This window comes from Brachyistius frenatus, unplaced genomic scaffold (genome assembly GCF_029030835.1).
Source record: "Brachyistius frenatus isolate BFR_SWC_R1_liver_20210118 unplaced genomic scaffold, ASM2903083v1 Contig_434, whole genome shotgun sequence".
NCBI classification, from domain to species: domain Eukaryota; kingdom Metazoa; phylum Chordata; class Actinopteri; family Embiotocidae; genus Brachyistius; species Brachyistius frenatus.
In genome coordinates, this window is record NW_027211033.1 from 94,076 (window position 1) to 111,479 (window position 17,404).

General features: G+C 39.6%; 2 protein-coding genes across 2 annotated transcripts; both read right to left on the reverse strand.

Annotated features, from left to right (window-relative positions):
- Positions 1–216: 216 nt before the first annotated feature.
- On the reverse strand, positions 217–5,424 carry LOC138637131 (phospholipase A and acyltransferase 2). The gene is made up of 4 exons (XM_069725611.1): positions 5,076–5,424; positions 4,663–4,783; positions 2,283–2,581; positions 217–2,021 (listed from the first exon to the last, which is right to left on the reverse strand). The coding sequence occupies exons 1-4, from the start codon at positions 5,202–5,204 to the stop codon at positions 1,905–1,907; spliced, it is 666 nt and encodes a 221-aa protein (XP_069581712.1). The 5' UTR covers positions 5,205–5,424; the 3' UTR covers positions 217–1,904.
- Positions 5,425–7,027: 1,603 nt separating this feature from the next.
- Positions 7,028–17,011, reverse strand: LOC138637136 (troponin C, slow skeletal and cardiac muscles-like). Its single transcript, XM_069725618.1, has 6 exons — positions 16,736–17,011; positions 15,239–15,269; positions 13,185–13,331; positions 12,960–13,074; positions 12,735–12,871; positions 7,028–7,336 (listed from the first exon to the last, which is right to left on the reverse strand). Exons 1-6 carry the CDS (start codon positions 16,757–16,759, stop codon positions 7,305–7,307), a joined length of 486 nt encoding a protein of 161 aa, XP_069581719.1. The 5' UTR covers positions 16,760–17,011; the 3' UTR covers positions 7,028–7,304.
- Between the last annotated feature and the right edge of the window lie 393 nt (positions 17,012–17,404).

Below are 17,404 nucleotides of genomic sequence, written 5' to 3' on the forward strand. Positions count from 1 at the left end.
TATATGTATTAAACCCATGCGTAAGATCCTGGCATGATGTAATACATGAAACCACAGAGTAAAGCAGATTCAGCGTTGGCAAAAGATTTTTTTTCTATTTTTCTTCTGCTGAATAAAACATGCAACTTAAAAAATACAAATAAAAATTGAGGATTTGAATACATTCACTCATTTCAACCCTCTTCAACAAAAAACATAAAACAAAATCAGCCTGCAGGAGATTGAAGATTTTTATGTAAATATACTTTATGCATTTTTATATTTTTGTATGGATATATCCACCCTAGAGTTACATTTTATTGTTCTTATTATGTTCCTTTCTGTTGTATTTGTTCTTATTACAATTGTATTATGACATAAATTCAATAAAAAAACAGAGGATGTTAGTCTCTATTGATTTCAGGAATAATAAACATGCACGTAATATATTCTATGAAAAAAGGAAAATGATCGCCATTGGCAAAGGGCACGTTGCCTTATACATGTTGTATTACAATAAGATCAGAGAAATCCACATCAAAACAATATACGTCCAACCAATCTATACTTTTCCAAATTGTTTGACATCGAAAACAAACGTAATTTTTGTAACGATGAACCAGAAATCTTTCAGACATTTATTTGACCATTGTACACATTGTTATTTTTTGGTCTAAGAATGGAAGATTACATAATTTGTGGAATGAACCTTAATATTAAATTTGCCTATATAATGTCATTACATATTTTTAACACGAAAGTTATAATATTGAATTCATTGCAAACTTCCTGATCCTCAATGGCAAATGTTTCACTCATAGTTGTAGAATGGCAAAAATCTCCCCAAACTTACTGAATTTTTTAGTGCATTTAAACTCAAATTTATAAAAACTAAAACAGTAAGATAACTGTCCAACTGTATGCTGAACTTCTTGAAGAGGAATATAAGTTAGTTTTCATTTTGTTTTGTTTTTCTTTGTTAATTTTACATCAATGGACGTCATGTATCAAAATCTTTTACCTTTATGTTTTTTACTTGTTATATTTTATTTTACTTGCTCATTTAATTCCACGTTTTTCTCTACATTATAGTGAGTACTTGTCTGCACTGTATGTAAATTTAAAAAAAATTCAATAGAGTGAGAAAAAAAGAGGATTGTGGTGTAATTTAATCAGCAAAGTAACACGTAGCTCTTCTATGAAAATAAATGCTTTTATTCTTCATATTAAACTTTGTATTATTCATTGCATTGAGCTTTTTGGAGCCGACCTCTAGTGGCTCTCGGTGGTATTGCAGCTTAACGCACTTCTGCATCGGAACCATTTTACAGACCTGAAGCTACGAACTCTTTTAGAAACAGTCTGTGGTTGTAATACAGCTTGAATAAAGACTTGCCACTTATAAACAGCACAGACAAACACCTGGACAGGAGTATAATATACATGAAGGTTTACATCAAGGTCATAAAAGTTGATTTCATGTTTGTCAAGCGGGGATCAACATGGATGTAAACGTGGAGTGTCTAAAATGTTCAGTTGCACTGACAGTAAAAAGTAAACAGATGATCCAGGTGGTCTCAGGTGGTCTCAGGTGGCGGTGGGGTCGTCCCTCTGCAGGGTTGTTACCTGAGCGAGCGTCATCACTGTGTGGTCAGCCTGCACACGAGATTTAATAACCCATTCACACAGTTTACCTGCTGCTTTATTCACCTGTTCCCACAGATCTGAGGATGGAGCTTGTTTTAAACATAGCAAAATGTTTTAACTTTGTGAGCTGCAACACAATTAAGTAGGAAATAACTCTAAACCCAAAATGGACCAAAAGAAACCATCGACAAGGTTCACCTGCTCTGCTCAAATGAAGCCAATAAACACAACATGCAACGTGAAAAACCCAGTAAGACAAAGAACGAGCTCGGTAGCTTTCAGGAAGTGGAAGAAGTCCGAGTGAACAGGTCCCGGTCCATTTGTACACGGCCGACCATGTGGTGGAACACAGAGGTGGCTTCCTCACACTCCACATTCTTGGCTTTCATGGGGATCTAGAAAAAGAGTCACAGTCTCTGAGTGGGCGCACACTGCATCACTATGATTATGATTATTATTAATACTATGATAGCAAAAACAGATTTAATTTGGCAATTAGCCAAATTTCTCCATCCAATATAACCTTCTCTAATTTCCGGTTTAGCCTAAATAGCGCTGATATTATTTCATGACCACGTCTCACATCATATCACCGGATTAAAACTGTCGTTAGAAATAAAGCAAGATGTTCATTATTTGCAGAGCTTCGATTGTACCTGGTTGCATACAGCTTTTCCGTAGCGTACGAACGTGGCGAAGTGCTCGCAGTTGAGACTGAACAGGTGGTAGGAGAAGTCCCGGTCCAGCAGCGCGTCGCGCCGCAGCTTCATCACCTCCGGCGGCGACGCGGTGAGTCGGTGCCGGTTGTTGCTGATCAAGACGTGAGCTCCCTCCGGGACGTTCACCTCACCGAGAGGCACCCTGCGGATCCTGGTCTCCCCGAGGAGAAGGTCGCCACACACGGGCAACACCGACTGGAGAGAAGTCCGTACTCTGTTCATTACCTGCCCCTCATCTAAAAAACAAGACCATTTATTTTCAGAATGTGAAACAATCTGTTATTAATCTCATTGAACAAATATTTATCCAAATGTCCACGAAGCAGCGATGCTTTTACAACCCTGTTTCTGAAAAAGTAAATACAAATGATCATATATGATAATTATATGATTTGTAAATCACAAACTCATATTTATTTGAAAATCGACCAAAGAGAACATATCAAATATTGAAACTGAGAAGTTATTTTGTTTTCAAAAAGGTATATTCTCGTTTTGAATTTGATGTCAGCAACATGTTTCAAATGAGTTGTGACAGGATTAATAAAAGATGGAAAAGTTGTGTAGGCTAATGGTAAAAAAAAAAAATGTGTTAAAACATGTCAGCTAATGAGGTTACCATGACAACAGGTCAGTAACATGATTGGGTATAAAAGATGATTTCAGAGAGGCAGAGTGTCTCTCCAGTGAAGATGAGGAGAGGTTCACCACTCTGAAAGACTGTGTTGGAAAATAGTTCAACAATCTAAGAATAATGTTCCTCAACGTAAAACTCCAAAGAATTAGTGGATTTCATCGTCTACGGTTCATAATATCATTAAAAGATTCAGAGAATCTGGAGAAATCTCTGAACACAAGGGACAAGGCTGGAAACCAATATTGGATGGTGGTGATCTTCGGGCCCTCAGGCAGCACTGCATTAAAAACACACTATTCTGGAGTGGAAATCACTGCATGGGCTCAGGAACACTTGTGAAAACCATCGTCTGTGAACACAGTTCATCGCTGCGTCCACAAATGCTGTTAAAACTCTCCAAAGAAGAAACCAGATAGAACATGATCCAGAAACACCGCCGCCTTCTCTGGACCGAGATCATTGAAGATGGACTGAGGTGAAGTGGACAACTGTCCTGAGGTCTGATGGATCACAATCTGAGATTCTGTTTGGAAATCATGGACGCTGCATCCTCCAGGTTAAAGAGGAGAGGGACCATCCAGCTTGTTATCAGCTCAGTTCTAAGTGATGGTACAGGATGCATTAGTGCACATGGCATGGGTAGCTTGAACATCTGGAAGGAAGCATTAATGCTGAATGATATATTCAGGTTTTGGAGCAACATATGCTGCCATCCAGACAACGTCTCTTTCAGGGAAGGTCTTGTTTATTTCAGCAGAACAACGTCCAACCACATTCTGCACGTATTCCAACAGCATGGTTCTCTAGTAGAAGAGTCCGCTGATAAACTGGCCTCCTGCTGTCCAGACCTGTCAATCATTGAAAACATCTGGAGCATCAGGACATGAACAATACAACAAAGGAGACCCTGAACTGTTGAGCAGCTGAAATCCTCTATCAGGCAAGAATGGGACCACATTTCACTTTCTAAACTCCAGAAACTGGTCTCCTCAGTTCCCCAACGTTTCCAGAGTGTTGTTAAAAGAAGAGTTGATGCAGCTCAGTGGTGAACATGATCCTGGAACAACTTATAGAGACGTGTTGCTGCATCAGATTCAAAATGAGAAAATATTTAATAAAACAATAAAGTTTCTCAGTTTCAACAATTGATATGTTGTCTTTGGTCTATTTTATATTAAATATGAGTTTATATTATTTACAATCATTACATTCTGTTTTTATTTACATTTTACACAATGTCAGTACTTTTTTGGAAACTAGGTTGTTATTTATCTTTGAGGAGGTGATATTTCTCCAGTCAACCTGGTAAATTACAACCCGACTATATCGGCTGGATGATTTTATTGTCTTATCACAAATATATTGATCTGGACATGTATGTTTGCCACTATTAAAGCTTTTTTTACAGAACAAAATGGAGAAAAAATGTTAGGGGTAGTTTTTAAACTATTTGTTTAAGATGATAAGTGTAATAATAAGTGTATATTAAGTATTTAGTAAGAATATTTGTTGATATAGTTGAGTTAGTGTTGAAACGAAAAACAGACGTGTAGTTTTACTTCTGATCATTTGATTTGAGAAATACACAAAACATTTTCTTCAGTCGAAGTCTTCAGTTTCATAACGCTGCCAGAAAATAAAGCTTTGAATGTCATGGAAGCAGAAAAATGCTCTCCTCACCTGAAACAGCAAAATGGATCACACATCCGTCGTCATCGTAGACGCCCCAGTGGGAGTATCCGATGGGGTACGAGAACTCTATCAAGTCTCCAAATTTGGCCGTCGACACGATATCTTCAACCTGCATTCATTACAAAACAGTAAACAACAATGATCAGAGTGAGTCTGTGACACGTCTCCACCTCAACGGTAAAAAAAACCGGTCGGGCTGCTTCACATCCAGCCGAGAGGCCGTCTCTGGTTTATTAACAGCTACACGGATCAGCTGTGATGTTTGACTGTGAACAACCTGCACCAACAGTCTGGATGACATCGTAGCTCCTGTTCATGTGGCGGGTAAATTAACTTCCTGTAAGCTACCTCAGAACAAAACTATCTGCTGAAAGAACTCAGATATGAAGTTCAGATCGTACCTGCTGCTGATCCATCGCTGCCTGCTGCTGCTGGTGAGAAGGAGGAATGCGGTGGCCGGGCTGGTTCGCCTTCAGGTGGGTGTGTTGTGTTACAGTCAGGTTTGGACTGGAGTGAGAACAAAAAGACATCTGATTGGCTAATACATCCAACAACTACCTGATAGGTAAGTCCTCTCAAACGGTGGATTTTCTTGGTTTAAAATGGTTTGTAGTTGATTGACTTCATTGTTCAGCGTCTGTTTCTCAGCCGTCCAACACATCTCTCAACAGCACTAATGAAGCCGTTCCTCTGGGGTTACGATCCAATACCCAACATACAGAACCAGAACCAGAACCAGAACGGAAACAGCTTCACACACAACCACAGCAGTGTGACCAGCATCCCCATGCTTCTGCTTCAGCACAGTCCCACAGCTGTGTACTAAGTGCAGGAGCATGTGACTTCCTGTTTTCATGTCGACAAGCTGGTCTGAGCTGCTTTCAATCTTAAATCCACCGCTAACAGAGGAATATTCTGTACGGATCCCCGGAAAATGTCTACAGCGCTTGCAAAAATAGCACGTTTGATCTTCTATACTCAACTTGCTGAAGGTCATTCAACCAACTTGAAGAGCAGAAGCTTCACTTTCCTGATAAGATGTGATCTGTTCCAGGAGTACTCGCCCACCCCCCCATAGCTCCACCCCTGCCTGCAGGTACCTTCTTCTGCTCCTGTAGAACGTGTGGATAATGTTCCTATATGTATAAGTATAATAAACACTTGTACGAACGTAGAAATGTAGTCTGACGTAATCAAATGACACAAAACTATATTGAGGGAGTTTTATTTCATGTGTGTTTTCAGAATATGAGAGTAGTGAGAAACTGATTTGGAGTCTTTAAATCAAAGTAGATTTTTAACAAAGATTCTAATCCCAGACTCTAAATGTGAAAACAAGCATCTGTTCTGATCCACTCACTGAATTATGTTGGTGGATGAACTCGACTTGAGTCTCCGGGCTCTCACCTGCTCTTTAGTTGGCCGTTTGGTATGTGTGTGTGTGTGTGTGTGTGTGTGTGTGTGTGTGTGTGTGTGTGTGTGTGTGTGTGTGTGTGTGTGTGTGTGTGTGTGTGTGTGTGTGTGTGTGTGTGTGTGTGTGTGTGTGCGTGCTTGCGTGCGTGCGTGTGTGTGAGAGAGTTTTTTATTTATTATTTATTTAGTTTTATTTAAAGTATTACACAACTTTTCCAGTCCTTTGTTGACCCTGTCACATCTTTAAAATCCCCAAACCCTGGATTTATCTTCCTCAGGCCTGTAATGTTTTAATCCTGGAAATACCACCTCAACCACTTTGTTTAGAAAGTGTTGTATGAAGTTTATTTTGTAAGAATGTACAGATTCATGAAGCTGCAGTAGAAGTTCCTGTATGATATGAATTATCTGAGCAGCACTGTGAGGCAGAGAGGTGAAATAAAAGCAAAATATGAAGGAGTACTGAGATGATATATCTGAGCTCGCCTCACCTGGAGGCGGATTTAAGATCAATTCTAAAAAGTTATGTCTCCCCCTGGTGGTGGTTTACATTAAAAGCCCTCAGAATGCCTGTAGTTGTGAATTTTGATGTCAAATACTGCTGGTGTTCATAATACATAAAACATGACTGCAAATCTATTAAATAAAAAACAAATCTGTTGATTGTAATTATATCTGGGTGGGAAAATGCAAAATATTTTCTATTTTTTGTTTGTTTGTCTTTAACCAACAGATGTCTGCAGACATCTGCACTGTGTCCTTGCATGCACATGATGATATACTCAGACACTCTGCGACACCGACAGCTGCTGATGACTCACTACAGTCAACATTTAAAAACATCACATGCACAGGTCAGAGGTCATGTGACATCGGCATTAACGTTACTGCTCCACCTGCTGATGGGTGGGTCATTACATAAAACATTTCCAACAAAATCCAGAATTATGGAAATAATTTTATTGAAAATAATTGTTCTATTTGACACTTTGATTCATCGTCACTAATAATAAAGAATTTTCTTTGAAGAAACCTTCGACGGCCTTGTGGGACATTTTAAGATAACTGACTATGTCCTGCACTACAATATGGAAAGTGGACAAAAAGGTCTCGGCGTGTCCTCAGGAATGGCCTTCCACGACGACGATGTCACAATGATGTCACGAGGATGTCATGATGAGGATGTCATGAGGATGTGAGGTTTCCAGTAGAGTCGTTTATTCCACACCTTTCATGAACTCCAGGAACTCTGTGGAGATATAAAAGCTGTGAGGCTGCTGTATGAAGTACATACAGTGTACATACAGTACACGTATGACCCAGAACATACACACCAGGACATCATGTCTCCTGTCTAAGGTGGGACTGGTTGCAGACAGAAATAACATTTATTGGGGATTTCTGGACATTTAATGGTTTACTGAAAGAATTCCAAGTTGCATGATATCACATTTGGAGAATCCTGCAGTTCATTATTGTCTTAAAAAGTATTTGAGCTTCCATGAAATTACACATATTTGTGTTTTAAAAAATGTTGTCCAACTATTCTGTTTGTAGATTGAGTCCAGCAGTAATTTAAAGGATGAGTAGATCTGGAACATAAACTGTTTTAATTCAGTTTAAACCGATTACACAGGGAATGTGGGTTTAATGCTGTTGTCTTAATGTTGTTAGTTTAATGTTGTTGTCTTAATGTTAGTTTAATGCTGTTGTCTTAATGTTGTTAGTTTAATGCTGTTGTCTTAATGTTGTTAGTTTAATGCTGTTGTCTTAATGTTGTTAGTTTAATGTTGTTGTCTTAATGTTGTTAGTTTAATGCTGTTGTCTTAATGTTGTTAGTTTAATGTTGTTGTCTTAATGTTAGTTTAATGCTGTTGTCTTAATGTTGTTAGTTTAATGTTGTTGTTTAATGTTGTTGTCTTAATGTTAGTTTAATGCTGTTGTCTTAATGTTGTTAGTTTAATGCTGTTGTCTTAATGTTGTTAGTTTAATGCTGTTGTCTTAATGTTGTTAGTTTAATGCTGTTGTCTTAATGTTGTTAGTTTAATGCTGTTGTCTTAATGTTGTTAGTTTAATGCTGTTGTCTTAATGTTGTTAGTTTAATGTTGTTGTCTTAATGTTGTTAGTTTAATGCTGTTGTCTTAATGTTGTTAGTTTAATGCTGTTGTCTTAATGTTGTTAGTTTAATGCTGTTGTCTTAATGTTGTTAGTTTAATGCTGTTGTCTTAATGTTGTTAGTTTAATGATGTTGTCTTAATGTTGTTAGTTTAATGCTGTTGTCTTAATGTTGTTAGTTTAATGCTGTTGTCTTAATGTTGTTAGTTTAATGCTGTTGTCTTAATGTTGTTAGTTTAATGCTGTTGTCTTAATGTTGTTAGTTTAATGTTGTTGTCTTAATGTTGTTAGTTTAATGCTGTTGTCTTAATGTTGTTAGTTTAATGCTGTTGTCTTAATGTTGTTAGTTTAATGCTGTTGTCTTAATGTTGTTAGTTTAATGCTGTTGTCTTAATGTTGTTAGTTTAATGCTGTTGTCTTAATGTTGTTAGTTTAAGTTTAATGTTGTTGTTGTTGTCTTAATGTTGTTAGTTTAATGCTGTTGTCTTAATGTTGTTAGTTTAATGCTGTTGTCTTAATGTTGTTAGTTTAATGCTGTTGTCTTAATGTTGTTAGTTTAATGCTGTTGTCTTAATGTTGTTAGTTTAATGCTGTTGTCTTAATGTTGTTAGTTTAATGTTGTTGTCTTAATGTTGTTAGTTTAATGCTGTTGTCTTAATGTTGTTAGTTTAATGCTGTTGTCTTAATGTTGTTAGTTTAATGCTGTTGTCTTAATGTTGTTAGTTTAATGTTGTTGTCTTAATGTTGTTAGTTTAATGCTGTTGTCTTAATGTTGTTAGTTTAATGCTGTTGTCTTAATGTTGTTAGTTTAATGCTGTTGTCTTAATGTTGTTAGTTTAATGCTGTTGTCTTAATGTTGTTAGTTTAATGCTGTTGTCTTAATGTTGTTAGTTTAATGCTGTTGTCTTAATGTTGTTAGTTTAATGTTGTTGTCTTAATGTTGTTAGTTTAATGCTGTTGTCTTAATGTTGTTAGTTTAATGCTGTTGTCTTAATGTTGTTAGTTTAATGCTGTTGTCTTAATGTTGTTAGTTTAATGTTGTTGTCTTAATGTTGTTAGTTTAATGCTGTTGTCTTAATGTTGTTAGTTTAATGTTGTTAGTTTAATGTTGTTGTCTTAATGTTGTTAGTTTAATGTTGTTGTCTTAATGTTGTTAGTTTAATGCTGTTGTCTTAATGTTGTTAGTTTAATGTTGTTGTCTTAATGTTGTTAGTTTAATGCTGTTGTCTTAATGTTGTTAGTTTAATGCTGTTGTCTTAATGTTGTTAGTTTAATGCTGTTGTCTTAATGTTGTTAGTTTAATGCTGTTGTCTTAATGTTGTTAGTTTAATGCTGTTGTCTTAATGTTGTTAGTTTAATGCTGTTGTCTTAATGTTGTTAGTTTAATGTTGTTGTCTTAATGTTGTTAGTTTAATGCTGTTGTCTTAATGTTGTTAGTTTAATGCTGTTGTCTTAATGTTGTTAGTTTAATGCTGTTGTCTTAATGTTGTTAGTTTAATGCTGTTGTCTTAATGTTGTTAGTTTAATGCTGTTGTCTTAATGTTGTTAGTTTAATGCTGTTGTCTTAATGTTGTTAGTTTAATGTTGTTGTCTTAATGTTGTTAGTTTAATGCTGTTGTCTTAATGTTGTTAGTTTAATGTTGTTGTCTTAATGTTGTTAGTTTAATGCTGTTGTCTTAATGTTGTTAGTTTAATGTTGTTGTCTTAATGTTGTTAGTTTAATGCTGTTGTCTTAATGTTGTTAGTTTAATGTTGTTGTCTTAATGTTGTTAGTTTAATGTTGTTGTCTTAATGTTAGTTTAATGCTGTTGTCTTAATGTTGTTAGTTTAATGTTGTTGTCTTAATGTTGTTAGTTTAATGCTGTTGTCTTAATGTTGTTAATGTTGTTAGTTTAATGCTGTTGTCTTAATGTTGTTAGTTTAATTGTTGTCTTAATGTTGTTAGTTTAATGCTGTTGTCTTAATGTTGTTAGTTTAATGCTGTTGTCTTAATGTTGTTAGTTTAATGCTGTTGTCTTAATGTTGTTAGTTTAATGCTGTTGTCTTAATGTTGTTAGTTTAATGCTGTTGTCTTAATGTTGTTAGTTTAATGCTGTTGTCTTAATGTTGTTAGTTTAATGTTGTTGTCTTAATGTTGTTAGTTTAATGCTGTTGTCTTAATGTTGTTAGTTTAATGCTGTTGTCTTAATGTTGTTAGTTTAATGTTGTTGTCTTAATGTTGTTAGTTTAATGCTGTTGTCTCAATGTTGTTAGTTTAATGTTGTTGTCTTAATGTTGTTAGTTTAATGTTGTTGGTTTGAAATTGAACAACAGTCTGTTGAATAGGAGAGTTTTTGTCATGTAAAACTTCAGCGTTTAACAGAATTAGATTTAAAACTGTCCTCATGAGTTTGAGATATTTTCTGATAAAGATTGTGAATCATCCATCAGTGATGTCATCATCCATCAGTGATGTCATCGTTGGTTTGTGAACGTTATGAATCCTCCAGTTCAGATTCTGTCCGTCACCATCTTGCTAGTTCGGAGCGGTTTGGAGCAGGAAGTGACCATATTTGGACGAGCTGGGGGAGGAGTCAGCGGTGGATCTGACCGATCTGATTGGAAACCTGACGATACTACGTCCCGCCCACCGATAGCTGTAACCTGACTGCACCACAGTCCTGTCAATCAAACAGACACACCCCCAATAAAAGATAGATGACATACGGTCCTCATTTTATAATCCATCTTCTATAACTACATGTCCATCATCTTCATCTTCATCCCCTTCACTTTCCTCTTTCACCCCCCCGTCTCCCAATCAAGTTGTTACCTTGGTAACCTCCACTCCCCCTCCCCGTCCCATCTCATTCTCCAGTCTATTGCTCCGGACCTTCTTCCTTTTCTCTCCATCTCATCACCACTTCTCTGTCAACGGTCTGTTTCCTGAACTCTCTGAAGGAGAGAGTGAACCCTCTCCTAAAGAAACCCCCCCTCAACCCATCTGAAGTAAACAACTACAGACCGTCTCTCTTCTTAACTTTCTTTCTAAAACTATGGAGCGAGCTATCTTTAACCAACTCTCCTCCTATCTCCACCATAACAACCTTCTTGACCACCAGTCTGGTTTCAACAGACCACTCAACAGAGACGGTCCTCCTTCTGTCTCTGAGCAGCTTCACACTGCTAGAGCAGCCTCTCTGTCCTCTGTCCTGATCCTTCTAGACCTTCTGCTGCATTGGACACAGTGAACCACCAGATCCTTCTTTCCTCCTTCAGGACCTCGGTGTCTCAGGCTCTGCTCTCTCCCTGTTCTCATCCTACCTCAACGACCTCACCTACCGGGGAACTTGGAGAGGATCTGTGTCTGAACCTTGTCCTCTCACTACTGGTGTCCCTCAAGGCTCCGTCCCGGGTCCCCTCCTCTTCTCTCTACACCGACTCTCTCGGCTCTGTCCTTCACTCGCATGTCTTTTCCTACCACAGCTATGCTGATGACACCCAACTGATCCTCTTTTCCAGATCTGAAACACAGGTAGCAGCATGAATCTCTGCCTGTCTGACTGACATCTCTCAGTGGATGTCCTCACACCACCTGGAAATCAACCTCCACAAGACCGAACTGCTCTTCCTTCCAGAGAAAGACTCTCCCACCCTCGACCTGACTACGACCTTCAACAACTCTGTTATCCCGACCCTGACTGATAAGAACCTCGGAGACACTTGACAGTCAACTCTCTCTTACTGCCAACATCACTGCAACAACACGTTCCTGTAGATACATGCTGCACAACATCAGGAGAATACGTTCTCTTCTCACTCAGAAGGAGGTGCAGGTTCTGGTCCAGGTTCTGGTCATCTCATGTCTAGACTACTGTAACTCCCTCCTGGCAGGTCTACCTGTTAGTACCATCTGACCTCTGCAGCTCATCCAGAATGCAACAGCTCGACTGGTCTTTAACCTCCAAAATACACTCACACTCCTCCTCTTCCTCTTCCTCCTCCTCCTCCTTTACCTTGAATAGTAGAACTTTAGTATCTTAAAATAGAACTTACTGATAGAACTTTGTAGTTTGGCTTTCTGGAAGAAATTATATTTTCTTGATTCTTGTTGTTCTGGTTTTGTACCCTCATGGTTGAAATGAACTTGTTGTAAGTTGCTTTGGATAAAAGCTTCAGATAAATGAAATGTAATGTAGGTCTTTTTGAATCTTCTTTTCTAATGAATGAGGGATTATTTTCAGATGGACCTCCAGAAAACTAAGAAGAAGGAGTGACTTTAGCTAACAACACCAAGATAACTGATGGACACATTTTATTCACTTTGGATTTGATGAGAGAAGTTGAATGGGAGTCTATGGAGCCGGAGGCTTTTTGGAGCCGACCTCTAGTGGCACTCGCTGGTATTGCAGCTGAAGACACTTCTGGATCAGAACCATTTTACAGACCTGAAGCTACGAACACTTTTATATCCAGTTTGTGGAATTAACACAGTTTGTAGGAAACACAGTGTCCATCCTGTCTGCTGTTGTGTCACTAACGGGCTGCCATACCGTCATAATCAATTTTTCCATCGTTGTTTTTGTCTCCGTCCTTCATCAGCTCCTCGATGTCGTCCTCGGTGATGCACTCTCCGGTGGACTCCAGCATGGCCTTCAGCTCATCTAGGTCGATGTAGCCGTCTCCATTCCTTTAACACGAGAGAGAGGAATCAGTGTTTCGCTCCTGCAGAACAACTACTGAGTCTTTTAGAAAGGTGTGTGTGTGTGTGAACCTACTTGTCAAACATGCGGAACAGCTCAGCCAGCTCCTCCTCTGATTTTCCTTTGCTCTCCTCCTTCATGCAGCGAACCATCATCACCAAGAACTCATCGAAGTCCACCGTCCCGCTGCCTGTTGACACAGCACCAAGTTTAAACTGCAGTGAGACTTTAATCCTCCCCACAATCAAACATGCCCCTGACGGGGATGGGGTAGGGGGGAGAGTGTCTGTGCTGCCGTACCGTCCTCGTCCACTTCATCGATCATCTCCTGCAGCTCCTCGGGGGTCGGGTTCTGTCCCAGCATCCTCATCACCTTCCCCAGCTCCTTGGTGCTGATGCAGCCGTCCTCGGCATCCTGGATGAAGATGTCGAACGCAGCCTTGAACTCTGAAGGACACATGAAGGACACATGAAGGACAAATGAAGGACACATGAAAGACACATGAAGGACACATGAAGTACACAGCAGCTGTTACTCAGATGGAGGTCAAAGTTTCTCTCAAACATGGAAATCAAAGTTGAAAACGTACCAAATATGGAGAATAATTTGAAATGGTGTACAAGTTCAAAACCATCACAAAGCAGTTTTGGATCTTGGACAACATGAATGAACTGGTCATGTTTGTTAAAGAGACCTGTAGTATCCTTATCATTGAAATTATAGGATAATATGTACTTTAATAAAAAACTGCCCCACTTGAACCCATCCGTCATCATAATTTTATTCTGCATCAACATTACAGTCAAAGATTTTACTGTTTTCTCCACTGAAACATCCAAACTGTGAAATAAAATAAGGAATTAAGCAGGAAGAAAATAAAATGCTAACACAGCCAAAATTATTTCATATTTTAATTCTTCAAACTTCCACCTTTTTCTTAAAAAAAAAAAAAAAGCCATTCTCACACTCTATACAGTCCAACTCATCTCTAAACGATCTGAGCTGGGTGGAGGTCGGGTCATGTGACGGGCTGCTGGGTCTCTGCAGGAGGTGTTGCTTTAAATTCTCCAAGTGTCAGCAGTGAAGCCCCGCCCCCTCACTCTCACAGCTCCTCCTCCTCCCTTCCAGGCTGCACAGGGAGAACCGCCCCCCATAGCCTTTCTGAATGTGTTCTTCAGGTTGCTTTTTATTTTTCTGCCTCTCAGCCATCAGCCTCCATCAGATGTGTTCGTAGGTGGCTCTGGCTCTGGCTCTGGTTCTGGTTCTGGCTCTGGTTCTGGTTCTGGCTCTGGCTCTGGCTCTGGCTCTGGCTCTGGCTCTGGTTCTGGTTCTGGTTCTGGTTCTGGCTCTGGCTCTGGCTCTGGTTCTGCAGAAGTTGTCCAGCATCTGTTAAACAGAGTTCTCTCCCCAAATGGAAAGGCAGCAGATTTCCTGATAGCTCGTCTCTGGGTTCTTGTTTTTATGATGAAGCTGTTGGAGTGAAAACGTTCGTCCACTCTGGACTAGGATGTCTGGTGAGTCGGAGATCGTTCAATGAGGTCCAGGACCACCTCTGGATGTGGTCTGAGCAGATCGGATCTCGATGCGCCTTGTGTGCGTCCAGCTTCTCTCTGGTCCGATCACGGTTGTTTTCTTCTTCTTGGTCTCCAGCTCTGATGGTCTTCATGGACTGGATCCCGTCTCCTCCAGATGTGTCTGCTATTGAACCCCTGGCAGTATTAATGTTGGTTATTATCTGAGGTGACATTAACTGGTGCTTCATGACTCCAGCGGCGGAATGTTTCGATCTTCCGCTTCATGAAAACCACTTTCATCAGTTTGAGTTTTAATAAATGTGAAGAAACTCGCTGACCTTCCTATCCTTTAAGATTCTGGTGGACTGTTGCTGCACCGAACCTTCAACCTGCACATTAGTTCTTTAAATAATGGTCTGGTGTGTGTTTCCTGTTCTTACTATAATCAATTACTGCGCCACTGTTCATCTGCTCCGTACACACCAGATATTTTAACCTCCATAACCAGGACAGGAAACGTCCTGCCGCCTCAGTGAGGCCCAGTTCAGACCTTCTGTGGCTCTCAGCTGAAACCAGGTTTAGTTCCTGGAGAAGGTTGTTGGACGTCTTCCAGCAGTCTAATGCAGGATTTAAAATATTCAGCCTGGTGCATGAAAGGTATTTTCTATATGTACAGTTGGTGGTAAATCTGTCAGCGATCTTTAAAAGGAGGACAATTTAAAAATCAAACTTAAATAACACAAGCAGTCGTACTTGTTAAAGAGAATTATCATTTACATAATGATACACATAGATGAAGGTATGATGAGAATAAATGAGGACAGCAGTAGTTTTCTCACCATTTTTCTGTTCCTCCGTTAGGTTCTCCACCTGAAGGGAAGAAAATCAGACTCAACCATCAGTGATCTGATTGGAAACCTGACAATACTACGTTCCTCCCACCGATAGCTGTAACCTGACTGCACCACAGGCCTGTCAATCAAACAGACACGCCCCCAAAACCAGGTCTTCCTGAATCTTCTTTTCTAATGAATGAGGGATTATTTTCAGATGGACCTCCAGAAAACTAATAAGAAGGAGTGACTTTAGCTAACAACACCGAGATAACTGATGGACACATTTTATTCACTTTGGATTTGATGACAGAAGTTGAATGGGAGTCTATGGAGCCGGAGGCTTTTTGGAGCCGACCTCTAGTGGCACTCGCTGGTATTGCAGCTGAAGACACTTCTGGATCAGAACCATTTTACAGACCTGAAGCTACAAACTCTTTTATATCCAGACTGTGGAGCAGAGCTTCAGTCTGTTGCTGCTCTCTGTGCAGTCGGACTGAAACGTGACACGACTTTCCTCACCTACTATTCTTGTTTGATGTGTGTGTGTGTGTGTGTGTGTGGGGCATGGGGGGAGGGGGGTGGGTGGGGGGGCAGCTGTCCCTTCTCTTCTGAACTGTCCAGCTGTTCTTTGTTCTATTGTCAGACAGACTCATGACCTCATCGCTGCAGCTTCTCTTTTCTGTCTGCTGATAAAACTTTCAGCTAAATTCAACTGTTTGTTCTGTCAAATAAAACATTATATTCTCATGAAGAAGTAGATAAAAAGTCAGGAATCAGATTCAAACAGCTGTCAGGACCGCAGAAGAATATATTTAAGTGTTCTCATTATTTGGATATTTTACCAATTCAATTTGATTTTATTTTATTAATGCAGCTTCAAAGTTGTCTCCACACAAATGTATTAAAATGTAACTGAAGAAATAATTATTCATTCGTCCATTTTTTTCCAAAGGAAGTTTAATTTAAATGTAATTATTCTAAAAGAACCGGGACCATCCTGAAAGCAGCATGTGGAGGATTTTAAACGCAGACTGTGAAGTCCAAGGACGTGACCTCATGTCCTCAGAGGGAACGAAGGCCCGAACCAGAGCAGAAACTCAAACCCTGTTTCAGGTCATTAATTTCCAGCTGAAACGCTCTAATCTAACTTGGATCTGTCGGTACAACACCTTCTGATATGAACTGGGAAGTATTTTAGATTTATATGATCTGAGAGCGCCGGAAAAAAGAATGTATTTCAGCCTATTTTACTGGTTTTAGTTCTGTATTCCATCTGCATATATTAATGCGGTTTCGGTCCTGACATCATATTAAACAATAAAACAGCAGTAAAAAACATCTCAAAAGGCCATGAAGTTGAAATAAAACCTCAGACGCAGTTTATTCTGTATTTTCCATGAAGCTGCTGCACTTGACTTTAAACTTCCTGTTAACAGCTGTCTCTAAATGTTCTGATGAAACCGACACCTCCAAGAAATAAAACATCTTATCGCTACTCACCGCTGCTTTATACACGTCATCCATGGCTGCTGCTGCTGCTGCTGGTGGGGGTGGTGGTGGTGGTGGTTCTGGTGATGGTGGTTCTGGTGGTGGTGGTGGTGCTGGTGGTGGTTCTGATGATGGTAGTGCTGGTGGTGCTAATGATTCTGGTGATTCTGGTGATGGTGGTGGTGGTGGTGGTGGTGGTGGGCTGCTGCCTCTGACACGCCGCTGCTCTCAAACACAGGACGAGCTCCTGCAGGAAGAACTGCCTCAGGCACTAAAAAAGCTCCTGACCCGTCCTGCCAAACGTGATGGAGGGAGGAGTGACGGAGAGGTGGAGGGACAGGATTCTATAAATAGAAGAACACAGAAGAAACCAACAATTTACTGTTTAGTTCTATTTAAAGAACATTTAATAAGTCATCTTCATATACTGAAACTACCTAATATTACAGAGAGAAACCAACATGAACAGAACCAGAACCAGAGATGGAGAACATCTGTTAATAGATCCAGAGGTGGAGAACATCTGTCAACAGAACCAGAGGTGGAGAACATCTGTCAGCAGAGCCAGAGGTGGAGAACATCTGTTAATAGATCCAGAGGTGGAGAGCATCTGTCAACAGAACCAGAGGTGGAGAACATCTGTTAACAGATCCAGAGGTGGAGAACATCTGTCAACAGAAC

Excerpts from the sequence above, each read along its gene's own strand:
- LOC138637131 (XM_069725611.1), bottom strand. The coding sequence starts at position 5,204 with ATGTCTTTTTGTTCTCACTCCAGTCCAAACCTGACTGTAACACAACAC. Across the intron at positions 4,784-5,075 it reads CAGCGATGGATCAGCAGCAG|GTTGAAGATATCGTGTCGAC; the intron begins GTACGATCTGAA and ends TAATGAATGCAG. Across the intron at positions 2,582-4,662 it reads GATCCATTTTGCTGTTTCAG|ATGAGGGGCAGGTAATGAAC; the intron begins GTGAGGAGAGCA and ends CTTGTTTTTTAG.
- LOC138637136 (XM_069725618.1), bottom strand. The coding sequence starts at position 16,759 with ATGGATGACGTGTATAAAGCAGCG. Across the intron at positions 13,332-15,238 it reads AACGGAGGAACAGAAAAATG|AGTTCAAGGCTGCGTTCGAC; the intron begins GTGAGAAAACTA and ends TGTGTCCTTCAG. Across the intron at positions 7,337-12,734 it reads TGGAAAAATTGATTATGACG|AGTTCCTGGAGTTCATGAAA; the intron begins GTATGGCAGCCC and ends ATATCTCCACAG.